This window comes from Ylistrum balloti, unplaced genomic scaffold (genome assembly GCF_031769215.1).
Source record: "Ylistrum balloti isolate Yb309-2 unplaced genomic scaffold, AGI_CSIRO_Ybal_v1 Utg371306, whole genome shotgun sequence".
NCBI classification, from domain to species: domain Eukaryota; kingdom Metazoa; phylum Mollusca; class Bivalvia; order Pectinida; family Pectinidae; genus Ylistrum; species Ylistrum balloti.
Genome location: NW_026782698.1, coordinates 285,760 through 308,602, shown reverse-complemented (window position 1 = coordinate 308,602; position 22,843 = coordinate 285,760). Strand labels below are relative to the sequence as shown.

Genomic DNA, 22,843 nt, shown 5'->3' with positions numbered 1-22,843 from the left:
CAACACATAATGAAATGAAAAACAAAAAAAAACTAAGATGTCAAAACTGAACACTTACGTTACAGAGACGAAACGACTCTGTTCTCGTTCTAAACTCTCCTTGAGTTTGGTGACTTGAAGATTTAGATTTGCCACATCTGTCTGATGGTCAAGGTTACTCATCTTTTCACGACTGAGAGAGCTGGATAATTCAGTAGTGCGTTCTCGTTCGCTTTCCAGACTAGTGCGTATATCATCCTGTAGAATCTTCTCTTGTTGGAGCTTGTACTCCAGGAGTTTGACTGTAAAACAAATTTACACATTCTTCATAAATTTGTGAATGTTTTTAAAAAAAAAAAATTTGTACAGATTTTATAGACCGTTTTTCATTTGGAATGGAATTTATGGATAATTTCAAAGGGACTAGATTTTAAATTTTACAACTAAGCTTCATTTAGTTTAAATTCTAACAGTTTGATAATGTCAAAAAATCTTGCTAAACATATAACTATACAACTACTCAGATCCAGCTAGGAAACTTTTTAAAAAAAAAATACAAATAAACAACTCTTCTAAGTCTATAAAAACTGACCCTGTCGTTTGAGTTGTCGTTCCTGTTTATTGCCTTGGTCCTCAATCTCATTGAGTTGGTCCGATAATCTTTCTCGCTCCTCCTGACTGCGTATCTGACAGATGTTTATATGTGCCCGTAAGTCTCGTACCTCTGCTAGCAGTGACTGGCGATCTGCATGGAAGATCTGGTCTAAAGCTGATCGCTGGTGACTCTCCTATACGTTAAAAAAAAATTCAGTTATCTATAATTATCTTTTCAATTGTTTCATTAAGTAGATGATGCATAAATACTTTGCTTGGTCATAATAATAAAGACTTTAATGCATTCTGGTCAAGAAGGATAGTTCCGTCAACATGAACATTTCCGTAGATATTATATATATCCTACAATAATCATAGGGCGAACACAAAGACTCAAAGTCAGGCTTACTACAAGACAGCTGTATAGCACTGTTTGATAAAGTGTAATAGATATGGGTGGGATTATTACTTTGCCAGGACGTTGCCAGAACAATGACAGAAAACCTGAATGAACAAACCAACCTACTAACAAGCTAAATATGGATTTATAACAGTATATCTATAGTAAAAGTAGGAACAATACATACAATACAGCCTGATTTGATATTAGTGAGAGGAAGATGAGAAGAAACTTATTTACCGAGTTTCTGATCTTCTTTTCAAGTTTATGAATCTCAGTGAGATCGGTGTTTGGGTGTGACATCACATGTGTGCGGAGTTCTGCCAGTAATGTTTCACGTTCCTTGGCAAATACATAACCAACAGACTGTAATAGTTCACCGCGCCAGTCTGTGATCTCAGCCGACTAGAAAAAAACCAGGCATATAAGTAACAATAAGGTCAGCTGAGGGTCATAGCAATTCAGAGGTCACTTAGAGGTCATGTTAAATGGTCATGTCAAATGTTATCTACAGAGGTCATCTAAAAAGGTTATATGAAGGTCATGTCTTAAATATCATATATGGAAATTATCTAAATGTCATGTAATATTGAGGTCAAGCATAATTTAATATCATTCATGACAGAATATTTAAAAACTGCTTTTGCACTTTGTAGCAAGTAATGACCAGAAATTAAAATTTTTAAAAACATTTCTTAACAATTTAAAATGTTACCCTACAAATGTGTTTAACAACATAATATCTTCATCTCAGATATACAATTTTTGAAACTTGACTGATTTGTAAGTAACCACACCAAACATTTTAATTATTGAGTTAGCATTGTTACACCCACTACATACAAAATAGTCATACTGGAAACGTAATGAAATCCTATCACCAAGCCGTGATAGTTGATTTCACCATCCTTGGTATACAATTACAGAGATTGTGAATTAATTCAATCACTTGATTTTCCCCTGTATACTATTTACTGAAATATTCCTATAGCTTTATTTGTGAATATTTGAATTAGTTATTAGAAAAATAACTGAAGTAATATTTTGAAGTTTCTCTTTTGTCAGTCAATTTGTACAACAATTTGAATGTCACATATAAATCTAGTGACTTCAGCTTTCCTTGTCAATATAGTTCTGTAGTGTGAGAAATGTTTTTAGTATAATACAAGATTACATGCTCTGATTGCATATTATTGGGCCAAAGTATTTTATACAGAAAATTTGAAACCTAGATCAGTGATATAACACAAACATTGTATATCAGAATTACAGTGAGCAGGAAACAAAACACAACACTGAATATAATAAAAAAAAGAGGTTCCAGGGGCCTGAGGATGTACATCTGATTTCAAAGATTTTTTATGTTATTGTTCCAGCTACATTCCAAACATACAGATAATGCTTTTACACTTATGGTTCTTCAGAAGAAGACTTAGTCATTTAGAGAGTATAAATTTCATTTTGTTTCATATTCTTTGTAACACAAAATACAAGCAAGTCACTAGACAGGACATATATCATGAGACTAGGCTTTTTTGTTCTTAAGAAGATGTTGCTTGAGTGATTTAATCAATCTAAATTCTATGTCAATGTACATACTCAGAGGGTATTTATGTTTGCAGTGCTTTTTAAGATTGCTTATTAAACAAATCTTAATCAACATCTTAGACTTTTGATTATATTGTGTTACTGGTATTGTCTTATCAGTTCATGAGATTCTGTCGGTCACATCAAAATTCTATCAAAGATGGACATCACCTCTATTCCACACTGGGTCCTTTTGACTATTGGTATCTTTCAAAATTTATTTCATTATGCTTAAGATGATGGTAGTTCTAAAGATGTAAATAACTTGTTAAACTGTTAACAGGTAATTAAGTAATTACTAAATATCAGAACCATTGATGTCAAGTGGTTAATAGTCCAGGTTCCATGTTAACTTAAAACCAAAAGTGAAAACAAATACAAGACACAGGTGAAGAAACAACAGTTAGCCTCCCGGAACGTTACAGTACAATACTGTACCCCCACAAGAACAAACTTCAAGGCATTAAGTGCTATTTCTGACAAATTGGTAAATAACATCAACAACATTGCAACTGTAAACACGACAACAAAGACTTACAAAGTCTGATAACTCTGCCTCATTATCCTGACGAAGAAAACACATGAAGCAATGACAGATGTGTAAGATTTAATAAAAAGCACGCTAAGAAGAAAAGAATGATATAAAATGACAATGTAGGATGATATAACTGCTTTCTGTTTAAAAGGTAACAAAGTCATATAATAACCAAGGAAACAGACGTACACTTGTATACCGAAGTTTATACTTTCCAAACCAATTAAGAAGGAAGAAGTGTCCATTGTACAGAAATTGCTCTCTGGAAAAATGTTTTTAATATTATGCTGCTGTATGAATTGCAAATTTATTTCTTGTTTTTTTCTTTTTCTTCATTTTTTTTCTCTACTTTTAATCATGAAATAAACCGGAAAGGTCTAAACAGAAATTTTCTGACGCAAAAGTCAGTAAAAAATCTTTAAAAAAGGGTATTTGATGTCCGTTGATAAAATCAACTGATGCTTTGCTAGTGTGGGTTGAATTTTACCTTGTCCAGTCCTCGTAGTTTGTGAGTCTGAGAAAGAAGGTCCTTGAGGGATCCTATGGCTGACATTAAACTCTGTTTCTCATTGTCCCAGGAGGACCGTAATGCTGTGATGTCTGCTTCCTTGTCCACCTTATCGGCACCTAAATGCCGATTCAGGAACTGTAGCTCAGACATACTCAGTAACTGGACGTTTTCTTTGTGGAGGCGTTCCATCAAATTCTACAATTGATAACGATTTTTTTTTCCTTATAATCTTAAAAATCTTAACTGCTCATTTGAGTTACAAGGCAAATATAATTTACAAAGTTAAAGTTGATATCACATTAAAAACAGAAAAAAAACCCAACAAAAAAGAAAACGAAAAATCTCCCCCTCCAACAACAATTTCTAAACATTCAATCTTGCCTTTGGCAAAAATTTCTTAAGCAACACAATGACAGTGCTTCATGATGTAACAGTAGAAATAAAATTATATATAATTATTACTAACAAAACAATACCAATTTTTCTTTCTCTTTTAAGTCTCCTGTACCTGAAGGCGTGCTGGTACGTTTTCATTGAAAGAAAGGTCAGTTGCTGTGGAAGCAGCAATACTGCCAGCATCACCGGTGTCTGCTTGACCTTGACCTTGGGCAGTGTCAGACAATGACTGTCGTAAACGATTGTCTAACTTTTCCGATAAAGAGATCTCTGCTTGCAATCTCTCCACATGTTCCATGGTAGAGTGATCATGTGCTGGAAAGAGATAAAAAAATTTCTTTTAAAGATCTGTTGAAAAATCCATTGTAAAGAGAGATCAGCTTAAATAAGCCCACTTGTTGACCTGGATGAAAGCATGTGATAGGTGTAGGAGAAAACTAGAGGACCAACGGAAAACCCACGTGGTCAGTCTGGTGGCTCTTTTCCTTCTCATATCTGATCGGGGAAAGACAAAGCATGTTTATTCTACATCAACAGACAATAACTAAATCTTCCCACCTGACACAAGAGTTTTTTCTACCTCTCAACTTCATCTCAAATGAAACAAAACAATCTTAAATAAATTTGCATGTGGCAAAAATTAGTACACATACCATACAAACACAACCTACACAATCATAGACTTAGTATCACTGACAAGTATGACGTTGTTTATTTCAGTATTTGACTGAACTGATCAAATTCTTGAAAGTGTTGAAAGAAGCTTTTCACTTGTGTGTCTTTTGCAGACCTTTGACCCCTATTTACCTAGGACAGGTTCCTGGACTTTGGCCAGGTCCATTTCCTGTTTGTGTCGTGCCACTAATCGGTTGATTTCCGCTTTATGCTGTTTATCCAAGTCACGCTTGACTTCTCCCACCTTTTTCTCCAGTTCCTTTTTCTGTAGTACATGCAGATGCTCAATCTCATCATCGTAACGAATGCGAAGCTGCATGAGTGTGGTGTCTTTCTCGTGATGTGCACGCTCCTGAATGTCGTGTATGTGTCGCTGGTGCTGATGAGAAAGCTCCTCTCTCAGCTCCATCACTTTCTGTACAGTAAAAGGAACAAGGATATAAACAAGAAAACCAAATCGATAATACAGAATTAGTGTCAAACGGTTCTTATTAGTGCAGCTATCACAAAACGACTTCAGAATATCTTAATCACAGTATTATAAGTGTTTCAAATCCTTTCACAAATTTGGTCAAAAAGGTCCAGCTAATAATAGTCTTAACAAAACCTACCCTGACATAATCTTTCGCTGTGAGTGATGCAGAAGATCGGAAGAGTTCCAGCTCTGATGATGTCTGCTTAAGTTCCTGCGTGAGTTCCACCATCTTTAGTCGCAGTGTTGCAGTATCTAATGTTGAAAAATCTTCCTCACTTTCCTGGCTGTCACTACGGAGACGAAGGACAGGTGGCTCCCTCTGTTCTCCATCAACACTCTGCACCTGGCTGACATCTTGTGGCTAGAAAACAGGAATTTATGCACCAGTGGAAAATTAAACTTTAGAGCAATTTATGGATATTTTCAAAGAACCTGTCGAAGAACAGCAGATGGATAAGTATATAAGCAGGTAGGTTGTAAAGACCAAGGAAATCAGTAACTTGTTTATGAATTGGAGCACCTAGATGTCAGAATTTCACTTACCTTTGATGTGTCTTGCTGTTGAAGCTCCAGCAAGGCGGCCTTGGACATGTTGAGCTCCATTTGAAGGCTACTGATTCGTTTCTGTGCCACTTCCGGTATGACATCTATATCTAGGTCAAGTCCGATCCCAGATGACTGATCAAGCTCACCTCTGAGCTTGGCTACCTCCTGAGCTCTTGTCTCTAGCTCCTGAGCTTTCCTCTCAAGCTCATCAACTGTGGTCTTTAGACTTTGCTTGCTGTTATGTAAATCAGCATAAACTAAGTCAAGTTCCTGAGCCTTTGCCTCAAGCTCTTCTTCATTTCTTACCTGTGATGTACGAACTCTCTGAAGCTCCTCAAGAATTTTTTCGAGCTCTTCAGCTTTCTCTTCCACAGCTAGTTTTGACTTTTCTAACTCTTTCTCAAGGACTTCAACTGCTTCATTCTTTTCCTTGAAGAAAATAAATTTTCACAATTTTGTTTTGCAAAAATATTCAATGAAAACTGTTCCTTGTGAAAAACATAGATTTTTTGGTAACAACAATTACACAGCAATATAAAGTTCAAAAGTAAATCTTTTAAAGATAAACAATTCATTTGAAATTACTGTTCATAATTCTATCATGGGAAATATCATTGACAGAGTTCATATTCCAACTTTTTGCTGAATTCTTGTAAGAAAATTTGTTGAAACTACAGAGATAAAACACAAAACAAATCATTCTTTAAAATACTAACCCTGATTTCTGTCTGTAGACTGGTGACAGTAGCTACAGCATCTCCTGCTCCAACAGAGGACTCGGTCACAGCCTTCAGCTGCTGAATCTGGTTCTGTAAGTCGGAGATGACCTTCTGCTGCTGAGCATGGGCCATGTTGGCAGTGTTTTTCACACTAGTAACTTCATCCTCCCTCTCAGCCTCAGACCTTTCCAGCTGTTGTTGCAGATCCTAACACCACACAAAATCAATTTTAAACTTAAGCTTATCAATTATTATATTACAAGACTTTTAAAGCAGACATTCTAGTGCCTGCAATATCACAAAAGAGGTGCAAGGTGATTTCTGTAATACATTTTTGATGTGAATAGTTACTGAAATTTCAATTTCTATAGCTTATTATCAGACTTTTTAAACAAGTTAATGAATTCCAAAATATCCTTAAACTTATCCAAACAAATCTTCATAGTTCTGACCTCTGACCTTTGGACACTACCACACTCTTTCATTCGATAAGTTAACTCCTCACCATTACTTAAAATGCTTACCCTGACGGCTCTGTCATAGTTAACATTGGCTTCTTGCATCTCCAGCTTCAGTTTCACATAATCTTCCTCCTTCTCTTCGACCAGTTGTAGCTGTGCCTCACTAAATTCCACTGCTTGTGTTAGCTTCTCTTTCATGTCCTCAAATTCTGCCTCTTTCTCTGTCTGGAGGAGAGACATGTCACGCTTCACTTCCTGTAGTTCAGACTTCAGCTCCTGTATGTGATTTTCGTCACTCTCTTGTTGCAGAAGCTGAAGCTCGCCCTGGAGGGAATGAAGCTGTTCCTCGCGCTCTGACAGTTGTGCGGAAGTCTGTGACAGTTTCTCTTCCTTTTGTTGCAGTGTGGTGATAGCATCAGAAAGCTGTGCTGTGGCCTGGAGATATTCATCCTGAAGTGTCTTGTACTCGCTTTCCTTGGCTGCAAGGTGGGCTGTAACATCATGCATCTTCTGTTCTGTTGACTCTGAAACCATGCCATCAGACCTCTCCTCTGGGGTCCACTCACTGGCTTGACTTCTTAGCTCTGTGACTTCCCGCTGTAAGTCTTCTATCATCTTCTCCTTCTCCTCCAAGTCAAATTTTCTATCACCATCTTGTAGTTTCATCTCCCTCAGAGAGTCCACCTGTTGCTGGAGCCATTCAACTTCACCATGGAGTGCACGTCCCTCTTCATGACTCTTTGCCAGTTGTTCTTCCATAACTGCAATATCTGCCTTTGCTTTGCTTTCCATTTCTTGCCTAATACTTACAAGCTCATGCTGAAGGCGGACCACCTCTTTAACTTTGTCCTGTAGAAGCTTGTCACCCTCTGACACTTCTCCATCAGTTCGCATGCCTTCAAGCTTGCCCTCCATCTCCATGAGGCTGTCGTCTTTCTCCCGTAAGAGGTTGTTGAGGTCCTCCTCCCCACTTTTCATTGCATTCAAAGCCTCCCGTAAAATGGAGATCTCTTCATCCTTTTCTTTCAGATCCTCCACAACTTGACTCACCTCTAATCCTCTGTACTTATCAAGCTCCTCCTCCAGTTCTTTAATCTTTATCTCAAAATCCTCAGATTTTTCATTTGATGATATACTTGCTGAACCCTGCAATTTCTCCTCTTGACTTTTGTAGTTAGCAATTTTCTTTTCCAATTTGCTGACTTCCTCCTTCAAGGTCTGGCTTGTCTCAGCTTCTTTTTCTAGACTGCGAACTTTTTCTTCCAGGCCCTTGGTAGTCTTAACTACTTCTTCTAGACCTTGAACTTTTTCTTTTAAAGCCTGGGTTGTCTCCACTTCCTTCTCCAGACTCCGGACTTTACTTTCCAGGGCCTCAATTGTCTCCTCAGAGTCTCTACCTGAGGGAGGACTACGGATTCTCTCTGAAATCTCTGGAAGAATCTGCTCTTCTGTCACCTCACGAGGCTCAGTCTCCGACATACTTGTTTGGGGCACCAATCCAACCAATTTGCCCTGAGAGACTGTGCTTACACTCTCAGCTGTTATATTCTGCTGGCTCTGTTGAGTAGGTAATTCCATAGTTGCTCCTTCTGCCTCTGTCTGACGTATTCTAGGCTCAGTAGTCCTTGCATCATGGAGATCCTGTTTGAGTTGGACAACTTCCTCACGAAGACTTTCAAGTTCAGATTCAGTATCAGCAGTGTCTTCCTGCCTCAGACTTGTCACTTCCTCTTGCAGTCTCTGTATTACCCCATCCTTAGTTGTTGTCTCCTCATTCAGTTGAGTTATCTCCCTTCTTAACTCTGTCACATCCTGTCCTTCAAATCCTTGCAGTTTATCTTCGAGCCCTGCTATCTCCATTCGCAGCTCAGTCACTTCTGTCTCACTTGACTGAGAACTAAGCTCTTTCTTAAGCTCTTCGATCTCTTCCTTGTGTTTTACAACTTCATCGTTCTTCCTCTTTGTTGTAGCTTCAAGTTCATTCCTCAGCTCCACAATCTCTTCCTTCTGAAGAGAAATTTGAGTCTCATTTTTCAGTCTGGAAGCCTCAAGCTCTTTGATCTGCTCTATAAGCTCTTCCTGTTTCCCCTGTATGATCTCTAAACCTTCATCTCCAATCACAGCTTTAAGCTTTTCTTTCAAGTCTACTACCTGGTCTTTCAGTTTCTGGATCTCGGTATCCTTTTCCTTCATAAGAATATCCGGACCTACCAATCCAGCTTCCTCCAGCTTCCTCTGTAGATTTTCAGCAATCTTCAGATGTTCATTGACAGCATCAAGTTGGTCTTGTAGTTTAACAATTTCCTGATCTTTGTCCTGAATGACACCCTCTTTCTCCTTCAGGAGTTCCTGGACTTCTTCAGGAGTCTTTCTACTGGACACTTCTTCCGACTGGGTCTTCAAATCTGTTAACATCACCTCCTAGAAAAAGGACACAATACATTCAATCAACTGTGATTTTATGTCTCACAACAGCTGAGGTTATCAATAAGTTTTGAAGGATCATGAGGCCAGTAATAAGCTTTTTTACATCTTTATCTTGTCACACAACAAGAAATTTATCTTATGAAAAAGGTCACAAATATAGACTATAAAGAGGTCAATGATTTCATAGAAGATACTGGAATTTCCCAATGTTCTGTGAGAGTTCCCTGAGCATCAAGGGTGTTAGAATATTGTGACAGAATGGTGATGTAACCCTGTATTACTTTATATTATGCTTTTACATATTAATCTTGCAATAAACGACATATAAATTTAAAACCTTAATCTTTCTTAGAGATGAGTAAATGCTTCTGGATAATTGTTATCCATTGTGATTCAGGAAAGTGGTGAAATATGATCAGTAACATGTCGAGAGTGTTTCTGCTGTGCCATGCTTTGTTTTGACAGGAAGTGACATATTAACTGTGTGCACACTTGTGGAAGTTATTTATAGAATAAATACCACTGCAGTATTGTCACTGTGTTTACGAGAAAAGTTTTGTAAGTCTAGCAAGTATAAGTTATAGAAGTAGAAGTCATGTAGTTATTATATATTAATATTTATCGTAGTTATGAGATCTCGGGATTCGGACGGATAAACCAACGGTAGAACATCAGCACGTGAAAACCGACCCCCGTCTGCCAGTCTTTTCCAACCTGATTTAGTTGGACAGTAGCTGTCAGCTAGTACAGGTGTGTGCTGTATGTGTGCTGTGTTTGTACTATCTAACAGGTAACTTGCTACTGTTACCTTTGAGGTACTTAAAGTTGGTGTGATTTTTGTAACAGATGAACTATGAAAAATGTTTACCTGCTGTTCAATTTTCTCATTCAGCAGATACATCTCCTCTGCTTTCTCATCAATCACATTATCACGTTCCTTCAACTCTCTCTGAAGTTTAGATATCTCTAATTCAAGGGCAGTCTGCAGGAAAATACAAAATTCATCATTTTGCTTTTCAATACAAAACTTTGATTAATCTGCAAATGAATCTACAGTGCTTCTTTTTATTTTCATCTCAATGGAATATGAAAATTATTAGTAACTTTCAAATTTGTTAATTTTATTCAGAAATAAATATATTGAAATGAAAGTAATCTTTTGAACATAAATTACAAAATATAAGATTTTGGATTTAAATAAACTTTTATATTCTGACAGTAGGCTTACAAGGGCACTTGGACTTTCTGCAGATTTCTCTGTGAGTTCCTTGGTGAGCAGGTCAATATCTCTCTCTTTTTCCTCCAGCATTGACTGTACCAGGTCAAAATCTTCAGCTAACTTTGTCTAAAAGAGAGAAAATATTAAGGTCACTTAAGGAAGAGACTTTCAGTCAAGCATTTACTTTACAAGTTTAGCATATTATTGAGTTTTAATGAAGTGACTGTTTCTTTACTTTTATATATATTTTTATGTATCATTGTTACATATTGGACTTACATTGTTTTGTTAAATTGAAATATACCAGGATTTTGAGTAAAACATCTCAGAACTCCAGGTTGTCTCCCTTACCTGGAAATCATTCAGACTTTCCACTTCTGCATTCAGTGATTCAATCTGAATGGTCATTTGTTCAATCTGACTCTCCTTTTCCTGGACAATATCCTTCAGCTGTGCATGGTCCAAAGGACTGCTTGGGTCAGCCTGGGATCATAGGGAATATATTTATTAAACTAAGTTTTCTTACATGTTGAGATATATAACTTAAACCAGCATCTTCTTGAAAATTTTAACTCTTTGCAGGAGTTGTCAAATAATTCAAAATTTCTAAAAGTATATTTGACATTGAAAGAGTAAACTAGTATAAAACCTAAATGTTCAGAAATGAAGAGTTGATGTTCTATGCCATGTTTTCCTGTAACCAGGAATCACACAATTTTCTTAATTCATATCCAGTAGTTATATACAATTTACCTTTGCCTGAAGCGCCTCTTTCTTTGTAAGTCTTTCTTTAAGATCTGAAATTTCAGTTTGTTGGTGTTCAAGATGTACTGTCAGTTCCTGGATTCTAGTCTGGAACAGAAATATTAGTCACTTTTTACTGACAAGGCATTTTGATGGAAGGTCTACCACACTGAAAAACATATGGGAGTTTCATTGCTTGCCATTCAGAACAATTTGGGTAAAATGGCCCTGACCACAACTATGCCAGCACAGACTGGTAGGTTTTCAGCTCCCTGAGAAAACACAATCCACCAAAAACCAAAGAAAAACATTTCAAACACCTTTATAGTTATATTTCAACTGGCCACATTTTAGAAATTATTTAAGAATCAATTGAAATCCTCTCTGAATGGAAAAAGATGTATTGCACAGAGTTTGAAAAACAGACCATAAATAGATGTGATTTTTGATCATCAAAAATGCAGATTTCTTTTTAATATTTTGCAGTGTTGACAGCATAACCGACACCACTTGAAATCATGTCAGGTCAAAAATTTCATCTGTATTTCTTAATCCTTTACGAAATAAGAAACTGCACATAATGATCAGTTTAGTTTGGGTCATCAACAACTGATAGTTGGGAAGGAAGGACGATATGAGTTACCTCCCTTTAACTCACCTGATCAGCTTTAAATTGAGATTCAAATTCTTGTCCAAGTCTTCCAAACTCTTCATTCCTCTTCTCCAACTCCGACCTGGATTTGTGTAGCTCTGTACGGATCTCCTCTGCCTCCTCCTCATGCTTAAGAGAGTCCTGTATCTCTTGCTGAAGGTTGGTCTGTGGTCATTGTAATTCTATATTACTGGAATTATCTTATTGTTTCATCAACATAGTACTCCTAACTACATGGAGTAGGTACAGATGGATAATTCTATTGTACAGCAATTACATATGTGGCTTTATTCCCAGGTAATGGACTTAGTGAAAATTAAAAAAAAATGTATATGACATTAATTAACAATTTTTAATGGGAGAATAATTTACCAGGGTAGGATGATCAACAATCTAATTTTCTCTTTCATATAAAAAATCTGAAACTTATCCATGGATTTCAGTGTGATTGGCTGTACCTTTTCGCTGAAGGAATCGGTAACTCCTGGAACCTCAACATCAGATCCATCTCCAGAGAAGGTAGAAGCTTGTGAAGCTCTCAGGAACTGCATGTCAGTCTTGGATTGTTCTAACTCTGCTTGTTGTCTATCAACCTCTGCCTGCTACAAAATCAAACCACCAAAATTTTCAAATCTAATGCTTTTATCACCTTCATTAGCTTAGATTTGAATGATCTGAAATAATTTTATATACAACTTTAAACATTGCATGGAGCTGAAAAAATGAAAACCTGTCATCCTAGGTGGGTTTAATCATAAATGTCAGGCCAATAATTAAGCTGAGAAAACATGTCAGATTGGTTGCAAAAGAAAAAAAATTAATACAAATCTACCAAGATTAACAAACCTACCAATCTGGCTATTTCCTGTCCAGAACGAAGACGTTCGATCTCATAGTTGAGTTGTTCAATCTGGTTATTAAGATGGTCTATTTCTTGGTTTTTCTCCATAATCAGACTCTGATTCAGGACAGGCATCGGTGTTGAGGCTATTTTATTCTGTAGTGATTTGATCTTCGTCTGTAAACAAGAATACTTGATTACAAATTTCACCTGGTTACCATGGCAACCCTAATTGAAAACAACTTTGAAATTATGTCAGTGGATAGTGAAAAAAAGAAGAAAAAGTCACAGCTCAAATTATCAAACCATTTTTCTGTTAGTGATAATTCTTACTGTCATTTCCATGTTCTCATCCTGTAGCTTCTCAATGACTGTGTCACGATCAGGCTGGCTCTTGACTTCTGGCTGCTCGGTTGACTCAATATGTTCAGTCAACTGTTGTATGAGGCGTTCTTTATTGACAAGCTGACCAGCTAAATCCTCAATCTGTTCTTTTTGTTCTTCCAACTAGAGTGTGTAAAGAATACTTCAGTGAGTGTTTTGTAAAAACCTAAAACACAAACTCTTACTGTATTTAAATTTATCAAGTGGTCATATTCACCCTCCAACCTGTTACCCACCTGCTGAAGGTTCCAACTTACTGTTCCCCAAATCTCTATAGTCACCTGATCCCTGATATCAATGTTACCCATCTGTTGTGGGTCTAATTACTGCCCCTCTTCCACCCCCTATTGTCACCTGATCCCTGATATCAATGTTACCCATCTGTTGTAGGTCTAATTACCTCCCCTCTTCCACCCCCTATTGTCACCTGATCCCTGATATCAATGTTACCCATCTGTTATAGGTCTAATTACCTCCCCTCTTCCACCCCCTATTGTCACCTGATCCCTGATATCAATGATAACCACCTGTTGTGGGTCTAATTACTGCCCCTCTTCCACCCCCTATTGTCACCTGATCCCTGATATCAATGTTACCCATCTGTTGTGGGTCTAATTACCTCCCCTCTTCCACCCCCTATTGTCACCTGATCCCTGATATCAATGTTACCCATCTGTTGTGGGTCTAATTACCTCCCCTCTTCCACCCCCTATTGTCACCTGATCCCTGATATCAATGTTATCCATCTGTTACCTCCCCTCTTCCACCCCCTCTTCCACCCCCTTGTCACCTGATCCCTGATATCAATGTTACCCATCTGTTATAGGTCTAATTACCTCCCCTCTTCCACCCCTTATTGTCACCTGATCCCTGATATCAATGATAACCACCTGTTGTAGGTCTAATTACCTCCCCTCCCCCACCCCCCAACAGTCACCTGATCCCTGATATCAATGATAACCACCTGTTTATCACGACTCTCCACTATTTCTGTCTGCCTTTCCAACTGTCTCTGAAGAGAAGCGGTTTGGCTGTCATCATCCAGACTGCCGCGGTGCCTCATTGTGTCAAGCTTATTCTCCAGGGCTGAGATCTGTTTCAGGAGCTGCTCTACCCGTCGCTGTAAGGCCTCCTTTTCATGTAACAATTCCTGACAAGGAAATTCACAATTTCATGACTGACAGCTCCATACCTTATAAAAGTATAATTAACAAATGACTTTCTTACTCAGATTTTGCACAGCATGGTACTTATCTACAAATCTGCTGTCTACCCAATGACTTGCATTTTCATGATACACTCCGATGATTTCATTTTCTTAAGTGAGGACAGTCAGTAATTCAAAATGAGAATCTCGATACATTAGTTTTTGAAAACATGCAGAAGACCCCAGAAACAAAAATCCTAGGTGGAAACAGGAGTATTCTTGTACAGCTCCATAGATGATATGTACTAACAAGCATATATAGGATGGAGCTACAACACCAGGGATTTCATCTCTGAGATTTCATTTGTTGACATGTTTCAGTTGGCTAGGCAAACCATCTTCAGAACATGTACATCAAAATGTTCACTTATCATGTTTAGTGAAGATACTGCAAAACAATGAAATGTACGTGTGATAGTACGGGGCACTGATGCTGTTTGCTTACCTCCTCTTTTTGTTGCAACAGTTGTTAAAGTAGGGGGCACCATTGTTGTATGATAACTTACCTTTCTTAATGAGACACAAAACAATGATATATAACTGTAATGGACTGGTATTGCCATCTTGTTGTTTTATTTACCTCCTCTTGTTGAAGTGACAGTTGTGATGGTAAAAGGCGCCGATGTCTAGTGTTTGTTGTACGTCCTCCGTTTCCATCTTCAGTCTCTTCTTCGTCTGACTCAATGTTGGGTGGGAGCTTGATTATATCTGACAGTTCAGTGTTCACTCGGTGCTGTTTGGATAACTCCTCTTCCATATCCCTCAGTTTCTGCAAATGACAAAAAAAATTGTTCTTCAATTTCAGACAACCTATACAACAGTCCAAGAAGGATATAGCCCTCCACTTTTGTATGATTTTATCAGTTCTTCATTAGTTGAATCGTTAATCATGTTTTCTCTACTTTCCTCTTAAGTGATTATATTTCAGAATGATTCATCCAGTAACAATAGAGACAACAAACATCAACTGGTAAATAGAATATTTCTGCTTAGGAGCTATCTTATTTTACCTTCCAAAATACACACTGAACTACTAGTACAGTGAAAAACTAGGAAAGTGAACTATTGTAAAGAACATTGGGAACCCAAATATGAAATCTGAGAATAATCCATTGAGCAAGTCTCAAGAAATGGTAAAAACATTAGTTGTTTACAGACAGACTGAGGACAAAGATCGCTTAAGCAATTGGAATAGATTAGAATAAAATAGATTTTTTTTTGTGTATAGATCACACATTCAATATGCTGTCTCAACACAAAAATTGCCTTTGCTCGGTCAAGAAACACAGATATCTTTCAGCTTTAAAGGAAAGCCACTAAATGCAATATCATTCCCTAAAATCAGTCCACCACTTGATCTTGAGTGATATGTTGGTCTCCCGGGGTTACAACAAACAAATTCCTGTTATACCTGTCTCAAAATATCTTCCATCCGACTCCGTTCCTCCAAATCTTTCTCCTGCTCCAGGACAAGGGCTCTCATATCCTCCGCACTCATCTGTTTGTCATGGAGATCACGCTGGAGTTGGGCTGTCTGCTCCTCAAACTCGCTATCACGGTCCAACTGACTTTGTAACTGCTCTGTTAAGTCATCCACCTGACCGCAGAAATCATCATTAATCAGATATCAAGAGTGGTCAGGTAGGGGGGATGATTCAAGGGAGATAACTGATAGGCAAGAGGAATCTAAAATCTAGTGGGGTTTCTTTTCTTTTTTTTTTTTTTAGCATAGTCTTGTTCTCATATGCGTTTCAAATTTTTTTCCATCATTTATATCTCTAACGCAAATATTGAAACACACAGAACTTAAAATCTTATGAGAATGTTGTACGTACCTGTCGTTGTAGTCTTGTCTCTACCTTTTTCTCCTTCTGACTATCCAGAATTTTCTGCTTCCATGACGCTATTTCTCTTTGATATTCTTCTCTCTCTTTCTCCCTTTCCACAGCTTCTTCCTATAAAAATTGTACAAAACAGTTAAATATCACTGTAAACTGAAGCATCTTAAACACCATGCAGATCTTTTTTTTTACAGAATTTTTTGTTTTTTTGTTTTTTTGGAGGGGGTGGGGGCTATCATATGTTCATTGTATCAATGTTCATTGAATTGTATAGAATATAAGCTTTACTAACACAACCAGAAGATTTAGGAGTTATGTCACACATAAATCTTCAGGTTGTGTTAAGAGAACTATTTTACTGACATTACAAGCATGAAGAAAATATGAATGCATTGCAACTTTAATGCAATTTTGATTTTTTTTTTTAAATAATTCCTTTTTGACAGTTTTACATGATTTTAACACCTCCTTGCAATTTCTTTTAATTTCCACAAATTACATGCTTTCAATAATTTTAATATACATTTAATATTGAAAAAATATCAAGACTTTATCAACTTTGCCTTGCTATTTATGATATACAAGTGTTCAAGTTACAAGAACCTGTTGTTAAAACAGGTAATGTCTCAATGAGAGTTTGAGCCTCAGAGCAAATAACCTGAATAACAAGGAACAAACTTACCTCCATAAACTGACGATTTGCCTTATTTTGTTTCTCCGATGCATCTAGCTGGAGCCGAAGGTCATTCATTTCAGCCTTCTTCTCCTCAAGTAAGGCCACATAATGACGTTCTGTTTCCTCACCAGCATTTTCAAGTTCACGCACACGATGATCATAATTTTCTTGTAATTCACGTAGTTTTTGGGCTAGATCTCGCTTTTCTTCATTTACTCGATGTACCTCCAGCATCAATGCTGTACATAGCACAAAATAAAACAGAACTTTTTCATTTTGCAATTTTCTTTTTTTTTGTTTAGAAAGTGATTTTTTAACAGCATAATCTCCTATTCATGAAAATTTAAAACCAACAAATTATGAATAACACTAAAAATGATGTGAAAATTTTATGTTAACATACTTTCTCACACAAGCTATTTGTGAATTTGTGTTAAAAATATCAAACGAAACACCATAAGCTCAAGTCAAGCAAAAAAATCATTATCATTATTCAAAAATAAAACATCTTTGAACTGGTGTTGATCTCATTTGATCTTCAGTAATACATCATTTTAATATTTGACAATTTCTATTTGTCTCATATTTAAATTTTAATTAAGAACACTAAAAAACAGGATTTTCTTGGTTTGATCAGGATAAAGTTTATTTAGAAAATTGAAAAATCAGGGTGCTTCTATAAGAGAGATGTTACCTAAAAATCTATAAAATATATTAGATGAAAATTTTTATTAGAGGGTGTAAAATTTGAAAAAAAGGAAAAAAAAAAGAAGGAAAGGAAAAAAGAAATTGAAGAGCTAATGAAAAGGGAGATAAATCACTGAGGAATGTTCCATCTGGAGATGTTATTCTAATTATTTAATTATGACACTAAAAAGATGAAGTTCTTTATATGATCTAGCAGTAATGACAGCACAGTTGTGACGGGGAAGTGATTGTGATATAAAATCTGGCAAATTCTAATCTGATGTGTTCTGTGAAAAGTATGAAATGGTTTAAGAACACAATATCCTGTGTAAGAAGGATAACTTGCAGTCAACACTGTAAGTTATACCCTAAAAATGGGACAGAAAACATACATAAGGTGCAGTTCACACAGGTCAGTGAAATATCTACATATTTTCATGCAAGTTATCAAAGTTTAAAGCATACCTGCCAACTTTTCAAAATTCTCATGGGGGAGAAATGTGTGTGAATAACATTTTTGACTCGCCACAATACCTTGTGCGTCGTGATATTTGTCACAAAGGAAAAATTAATTATAATCAATAACTTTAATCAATACATCTAGATAACTTTAAATTGGGAAAGTGCATGCTTTACTGAACTATAGCAATGAAAAAAAACATGTATAATGAAATGAGGTGAAAAAAGATAAATGGAATAGATTCGTTCATAAAATTCAAAACGTTTTAATCTAGATCTAATGGTCTAATAGATATTTCAATATTTGTATTTACTGTTAAATTAATATGTAGAAAATAACAAAGATATAAATCTGGAAATTTGGTCCGGATCAGTTCCTATTTTGCATAAGTGTAGCTACTTCCTGTTTAACATTATCACGTTTTTGTGAAGAATTAAACATGCTTGAAATTTCAGTTAACTTTTCAGTGTGTGAAATATTAACTTAGTCATTTTTTAAGGACTGATGTGGTTAAATTATTGGTATTGGTTGAGGAATGCTTGGACATTGTCTCACCATAAAATACTGTTTTTCAAACTATTTTCTTGTTAAATTTGTTATTTGACCACGCAGGTAGTATAAACATGGTAATAACTACTTGATTACCTGTAAAATGACCTCATCTTCACCAAACATTTACCAGGGCCCACCCCTGAGTCCTGACCAATGGTCAATCGTTAATTCGGTAGAGAACAATCAGCCGTATAAAAATGTTCTCCCAAGCGTCAATTAGGATTAACAGTAATCGGGCGACACTAGTTAGATAGTTGGGCAGTTTACCAATTTGACAAATATAGCAAGGTGACTTATGACCTACCCAGTGGGATCTCTGAAATTGGGAGATTACCCCAATTTTGATCCATACAATCTGGAGGCAGGGATTGGGAGTGAAAACGGAAAACTCCCGACTGAATCAGGAAAATTGGCAGGTATGTTTAAAGCACAGCAATTCATGTTTTTTTTTTTTTTAAAAGTTGATTATGTAAATGAACTTTCAAACTTCTACACATTATATGTTGTACATCATTTTCATATTAATGTCAATACAATAATTATAAAATAAATTTTAAAAATCTCACAACTACAAAAAACTTATTCCTTTTTTCTGTACTGTACTTTTTCTCTATAGCCTACATTTGATTGATAATTCCCCTCTCCCCCCTCCCTCCTAATTGAGGAAATGATGTTATTGTTTTTTCGTTTTCCATTATATAATCATTTTATTTTTTTTAAATCCTCATTTTAAAAAGGGTTATTTTGACTGGAAAAAAAAAGGTCAAGTGATATCCTATCTACACCACAGAGGAAGTTCCAGTAAAAACAAAACATACCATTCAGATGGTAGTAAACCTACAGTAACTCAAACAAAAAATGTATCAAGATTTTCAAAAATTTCCAGCAGTTGTCTTATAAAAAACCTAGCTTGTCAAGTAAATCAGTGATCAAAAGATCCCGATTTCCTTTACTGAAATTCTAGCTAGTGTTTATATGAAATATGTCTACTTAAAATCCTGTTGTGAACTTAAATATTTTCAGACTAGCTCTACTTCATTAAGGTGATGTCACCTGGTCTAGACTCTTAAAAGAAATGTCAAATTAAAATGAATCATTTCTATGATTTTAGATAGGGGAGATAACTCTCCTCTCTGTTTAATAAAAACATACTTCCATGGTCTTTGATAGGGGATATAACTGTACATATAACAGGATGTTTTACTAAACAACAGTTCAACAATACTTTAGTTCCACGATATACAAAAGGACAGAGGCTTTTTGTATCCATGCAACAACAAGCAACACAATACGGCTTCATACAACAGATGGAATTGGATTAAGACAAATAAAAGCAGAGGAAAAACAGAAAATGGATATTTTCAAAGGATTATCAAAGAATATATGTTTTCTTTTTTCTTTTAAAATTCAGAATAGAAAAAAAATGTTTGTATCAATAATTATTAAGTTTAAATTAAGTAAAGAACAGCATTAATATAAAACAATGAGGTATAGAGATCATGATGAAATATGAAACGGTGTCTGACTGGTAGGACCAACCTTGTCCAATAGGGGGCGCCCCTTCTCTTGTCGTCATGGAGACTGTTTGTAGACAAAATGGCACATAGCCATGCAAAAGTCAGACCAAGTAGGTTTATCAGAGGGAAGAAAGAAAAAACAAAATGCATTAGATATGAACCTAGACTATCCAATAATACCCATGCTATACTTTAATATAATATCATACAGCTGTAGTTTATCAACTGCCTGAACAATTCTTCTGAATGATTATACCTTTTAAAAACAAAATAGCAGGGTAGGAATGAATTGGAAAGCATTTACACTTAACAAAATAAGATAACTAAACTTACAGACCATTCTATATGTTCATTATTCAAGAAAAATGCAAAGTACAAAAGTATATCTCAAACGGGGCAAAAATTAAACCAAGATACTCAAATTAAGCAGGTAGTAAAATAATTTCCCAGCATGCAATACGAAATCCCATTTTTCAAAAGATTTATGGTGATCTGAACACATAACTGTAATGTTTTTATCACTAAATTTTACTGGCAGGGTTCTTGAGATATCAAAACTTTTATTTGGAAAACTCTGAGTGAATAGTATAAATCAATGAGATCAAAGACCTATTATGTAAAAAAAAATGTTTTGGTAAAATATCATTAGTTGTTTTTAATTTCTGTTCAATGAAATTGATATTTAGTTCTTTTTTCTTGAACTTGGGACAATAACTATAGGCCGATAAACACACCATAAGTCTTTTTCAGTTCATGCAACACATGCAGCATAAACATGTAAGTGAATATGCGTTAAAGCAATTACCAATTTTCCTGAAAACATTACTTTCAAATATTTAACTTTTAAATCAGAAAAAAACGGTTTTATTATTTTATATGAATAAATTATGCTCGAAAATCAAGGAAAGATGCAAGAGATTTTCAGGAAAATTGACATCCATCACCACAGCGATATTGGAAGGTTACAAGCAGGGTTAATTGTTGGGTAAGGAAGGATTGACAAACTGATGTTAGTTTAATATGCATGCATCCCTAAACTAATATGAAAATGGAATCTCCCTCCACAATCTAAAACATCATGAAAATCCTAGAATCTGATCAAATAGACTTCTCTTAGTTTCAAGACTTTACTTATTGTCTCTAAAAAGATAAATTATATTCAGAACTTCGACTCTCTATCACTTTTAATTATATCTTAGTGAAACTAATAAGTGTCTGTACTAATTTAGGTTATCTTTTTGTGTTATATCACCTAGTACCGAACATTTGCGTAGAGTTAACTTTTAAAAACCATTGTTCCATCCCATATAAATAGTTGTTAACTTTGAGTTAATTAAGTGTAAAATAAACAATAAATGTTGGTAGTTAGATATAATCACTTTGTTACATCTACTCTCTGTCCATATATATTTATGTATGTATACAATGCAAGTAAATCATGATTAAATGGTGGACTCCTGTAAACGAAAGATTGAAATATTTGGCACGATGATCATGTGGTGATTGTGAAATCACGATTCTAGATTCAATTTGATAGATGTATAAATGAAAATTTATATTAAGGCTACTTTATATCTTATTTCTTTTGGAATTACCTCCCTTCCACAGGACTTTGGGTATAAAATAATATTTTCTTGTAAAATTTCACAAAAAAAACAAACTTTTGTTTGCATGCATTGCATATCATGTAAACTGTTGGTGATTATATTAAGGATCATGCTGTATTTAATACTGATTATATATGTATAAATGTTTATGTTAGCTATATTTCAAACACCTTCAGTCAAATGGTAAACATGTCTTGATTAAAATCATCAAAGGTCGTTATCTATTTTGAATGCATCAAAAAGATTAAAAGTATCTATTCTTAATTTTGTTCTTATAAGAATGCTGAGCAACTATTCAAATGACATTTCTACACGACCTTGGCATTTCGATCCAAGATTTTTGACTTTGAATGAGGTCAACATTTAAAAATGAAATTAAAGATACTAAAATCTATCAAAACATGGTAAACTAAACTGAAATAAAAAAAATGTTATGATTATGAAGATAGATTATGAAGTAAGAGAAACTTTACACAACACTGGCTAACAGTTTTCCATTAATTACACTGTGACAGTAAAATCTACATCATTTCTATACATAGGTATTTTAAGCAGGTATTTTAGAAGAATCCTGTATCTAATGCAACTGTAAAGTTTCCCTAAACATGTATATGATAATAGTTTTAGTTTTAGAAATGTCTTTACTTTTTCCTTCAGCTTTCTCAGATATACAAATATTTCTACTGTATCCATACAGAATAAAACAGTTTTCACAAACCAATACTTGTACACCAGTTATACCACAAATTAAGTTTAACACTTCTACAGATTATAATACATATTGTATTGAAGATGGTAAAATAAAGACATTTCTAGTGCTCAAATATTTCATGAATTAATATTGAACAAGGAAACCTGTCATTGCCGAACAAATCCAGTCAAGATGTAAAATCTTAACAGCAGAAAAAGATAATATTGAAATAATTCCAGGATTCAATTTCCAAAATTTTAAATAAAAAATGTTTTTCATCCAGAAAGAAATAAACTATTCCTATTAATCGAGCAGGGCTCGGTAAATGTGACAGGGTTCAATGTTAATGATGATGACATATACCACAAATCCTTTCTTCCTTACACTTGGAAAATAAACTAACCTGAATTATTTACAAAGGAAGTTTATTTAGCAGATGAGGAAACTGGATACCCTCTTA

At 35.4% G+C, this 22,843-nt stretch overlaps 1 protein-coding gene across 1 annotated transcript in view; it reads right to left on the bottom strand.

Moving 5' to 3' along the window:
- Positions 1–22,843, bottom strand: part of LOC132561906 (A-kinase anchor protein 9-like) — a 99,466-nt gene that overhangs the window by 18,921 nt on the left and 57,702 nt on the right. The window contains exons 19-43 of the mRNA XM_060226618.1: positions 16,876–17,108; positions 16,188–16,307; positions 15,764–15,949; positions 14,933–15,121; positions 14,083–14,295; positions 13,095–13,268; positions 12,771–12,938; positions 12,379–12,522; positions 11,927–12,085; positions 11,278–11,376; positions 10,876–11,007; positions 10,534–10,650; positions 10,174–10,287; positions 7,722–9,299; positions 6,942–7,385; positions 6,415–6,624; positions 5,696–6,127; positions 5,289–5,513; positions 4,810–5,092; positions 4,115–4,317; positions 3,583–3,801; positions 3,099–3,125; positions 1,214–1,378; positions 572–767; positions 59–281 (exon numbers count right to left, since the gene is read on the bottom strand). Coding sequence (XP_060082601.1) covers positions 59–281; positions 572–767; positions 1,214–1,378; positions 3,099–3,125; positions 3,583–3,801; positions 4,115–4,317; positions 4,810–5,092; positions 5,289–5,513; positions 5,696–6,127; positions 6,415–6,624; positions 6,942–7,385; positions 7,722–9,299; positions 10,174–10,287; positions 10,534–10,650; positions 10,876–11,007; positions 11,278–11,376; positions 11,927–12,085; positions 12,379–12,522; positions 12,771–12,938; positions 13,095–13,268; positions 14,083–14,295; positions 14,933–15,121; positions 15,764–15,949; positions 16,188–16,307; positions 16,876–17,108 — 6,253 coding nt within the window. The remainder of the gene's footprint in view (positions 1–58; positions 282–571; positions 768–1,213; positions 1,379–3,098; positions 3,126–3,582; positions 3,802–4,114; positions 4,318–4,809; positions 5,093–5,288; positions 5,514–5,695; positions 6,128–6,414; positions 6,625–6,941; positions 7,386–7,721; positions 9,300–10,173; positions 10,288–10,533; positions 10,651–10,875; positions 11,008–11,277; positions 11,377–11,926; positions 12,086–12,378; positions 12,523–12,770; positions 12,939–13,094; positions 13,269–14,082; positions 14,296–14,932; positions 15,122–15,763; positions 15,950–16,187; positions 16,308–16,875; positions 17,109–22,843) is intronic.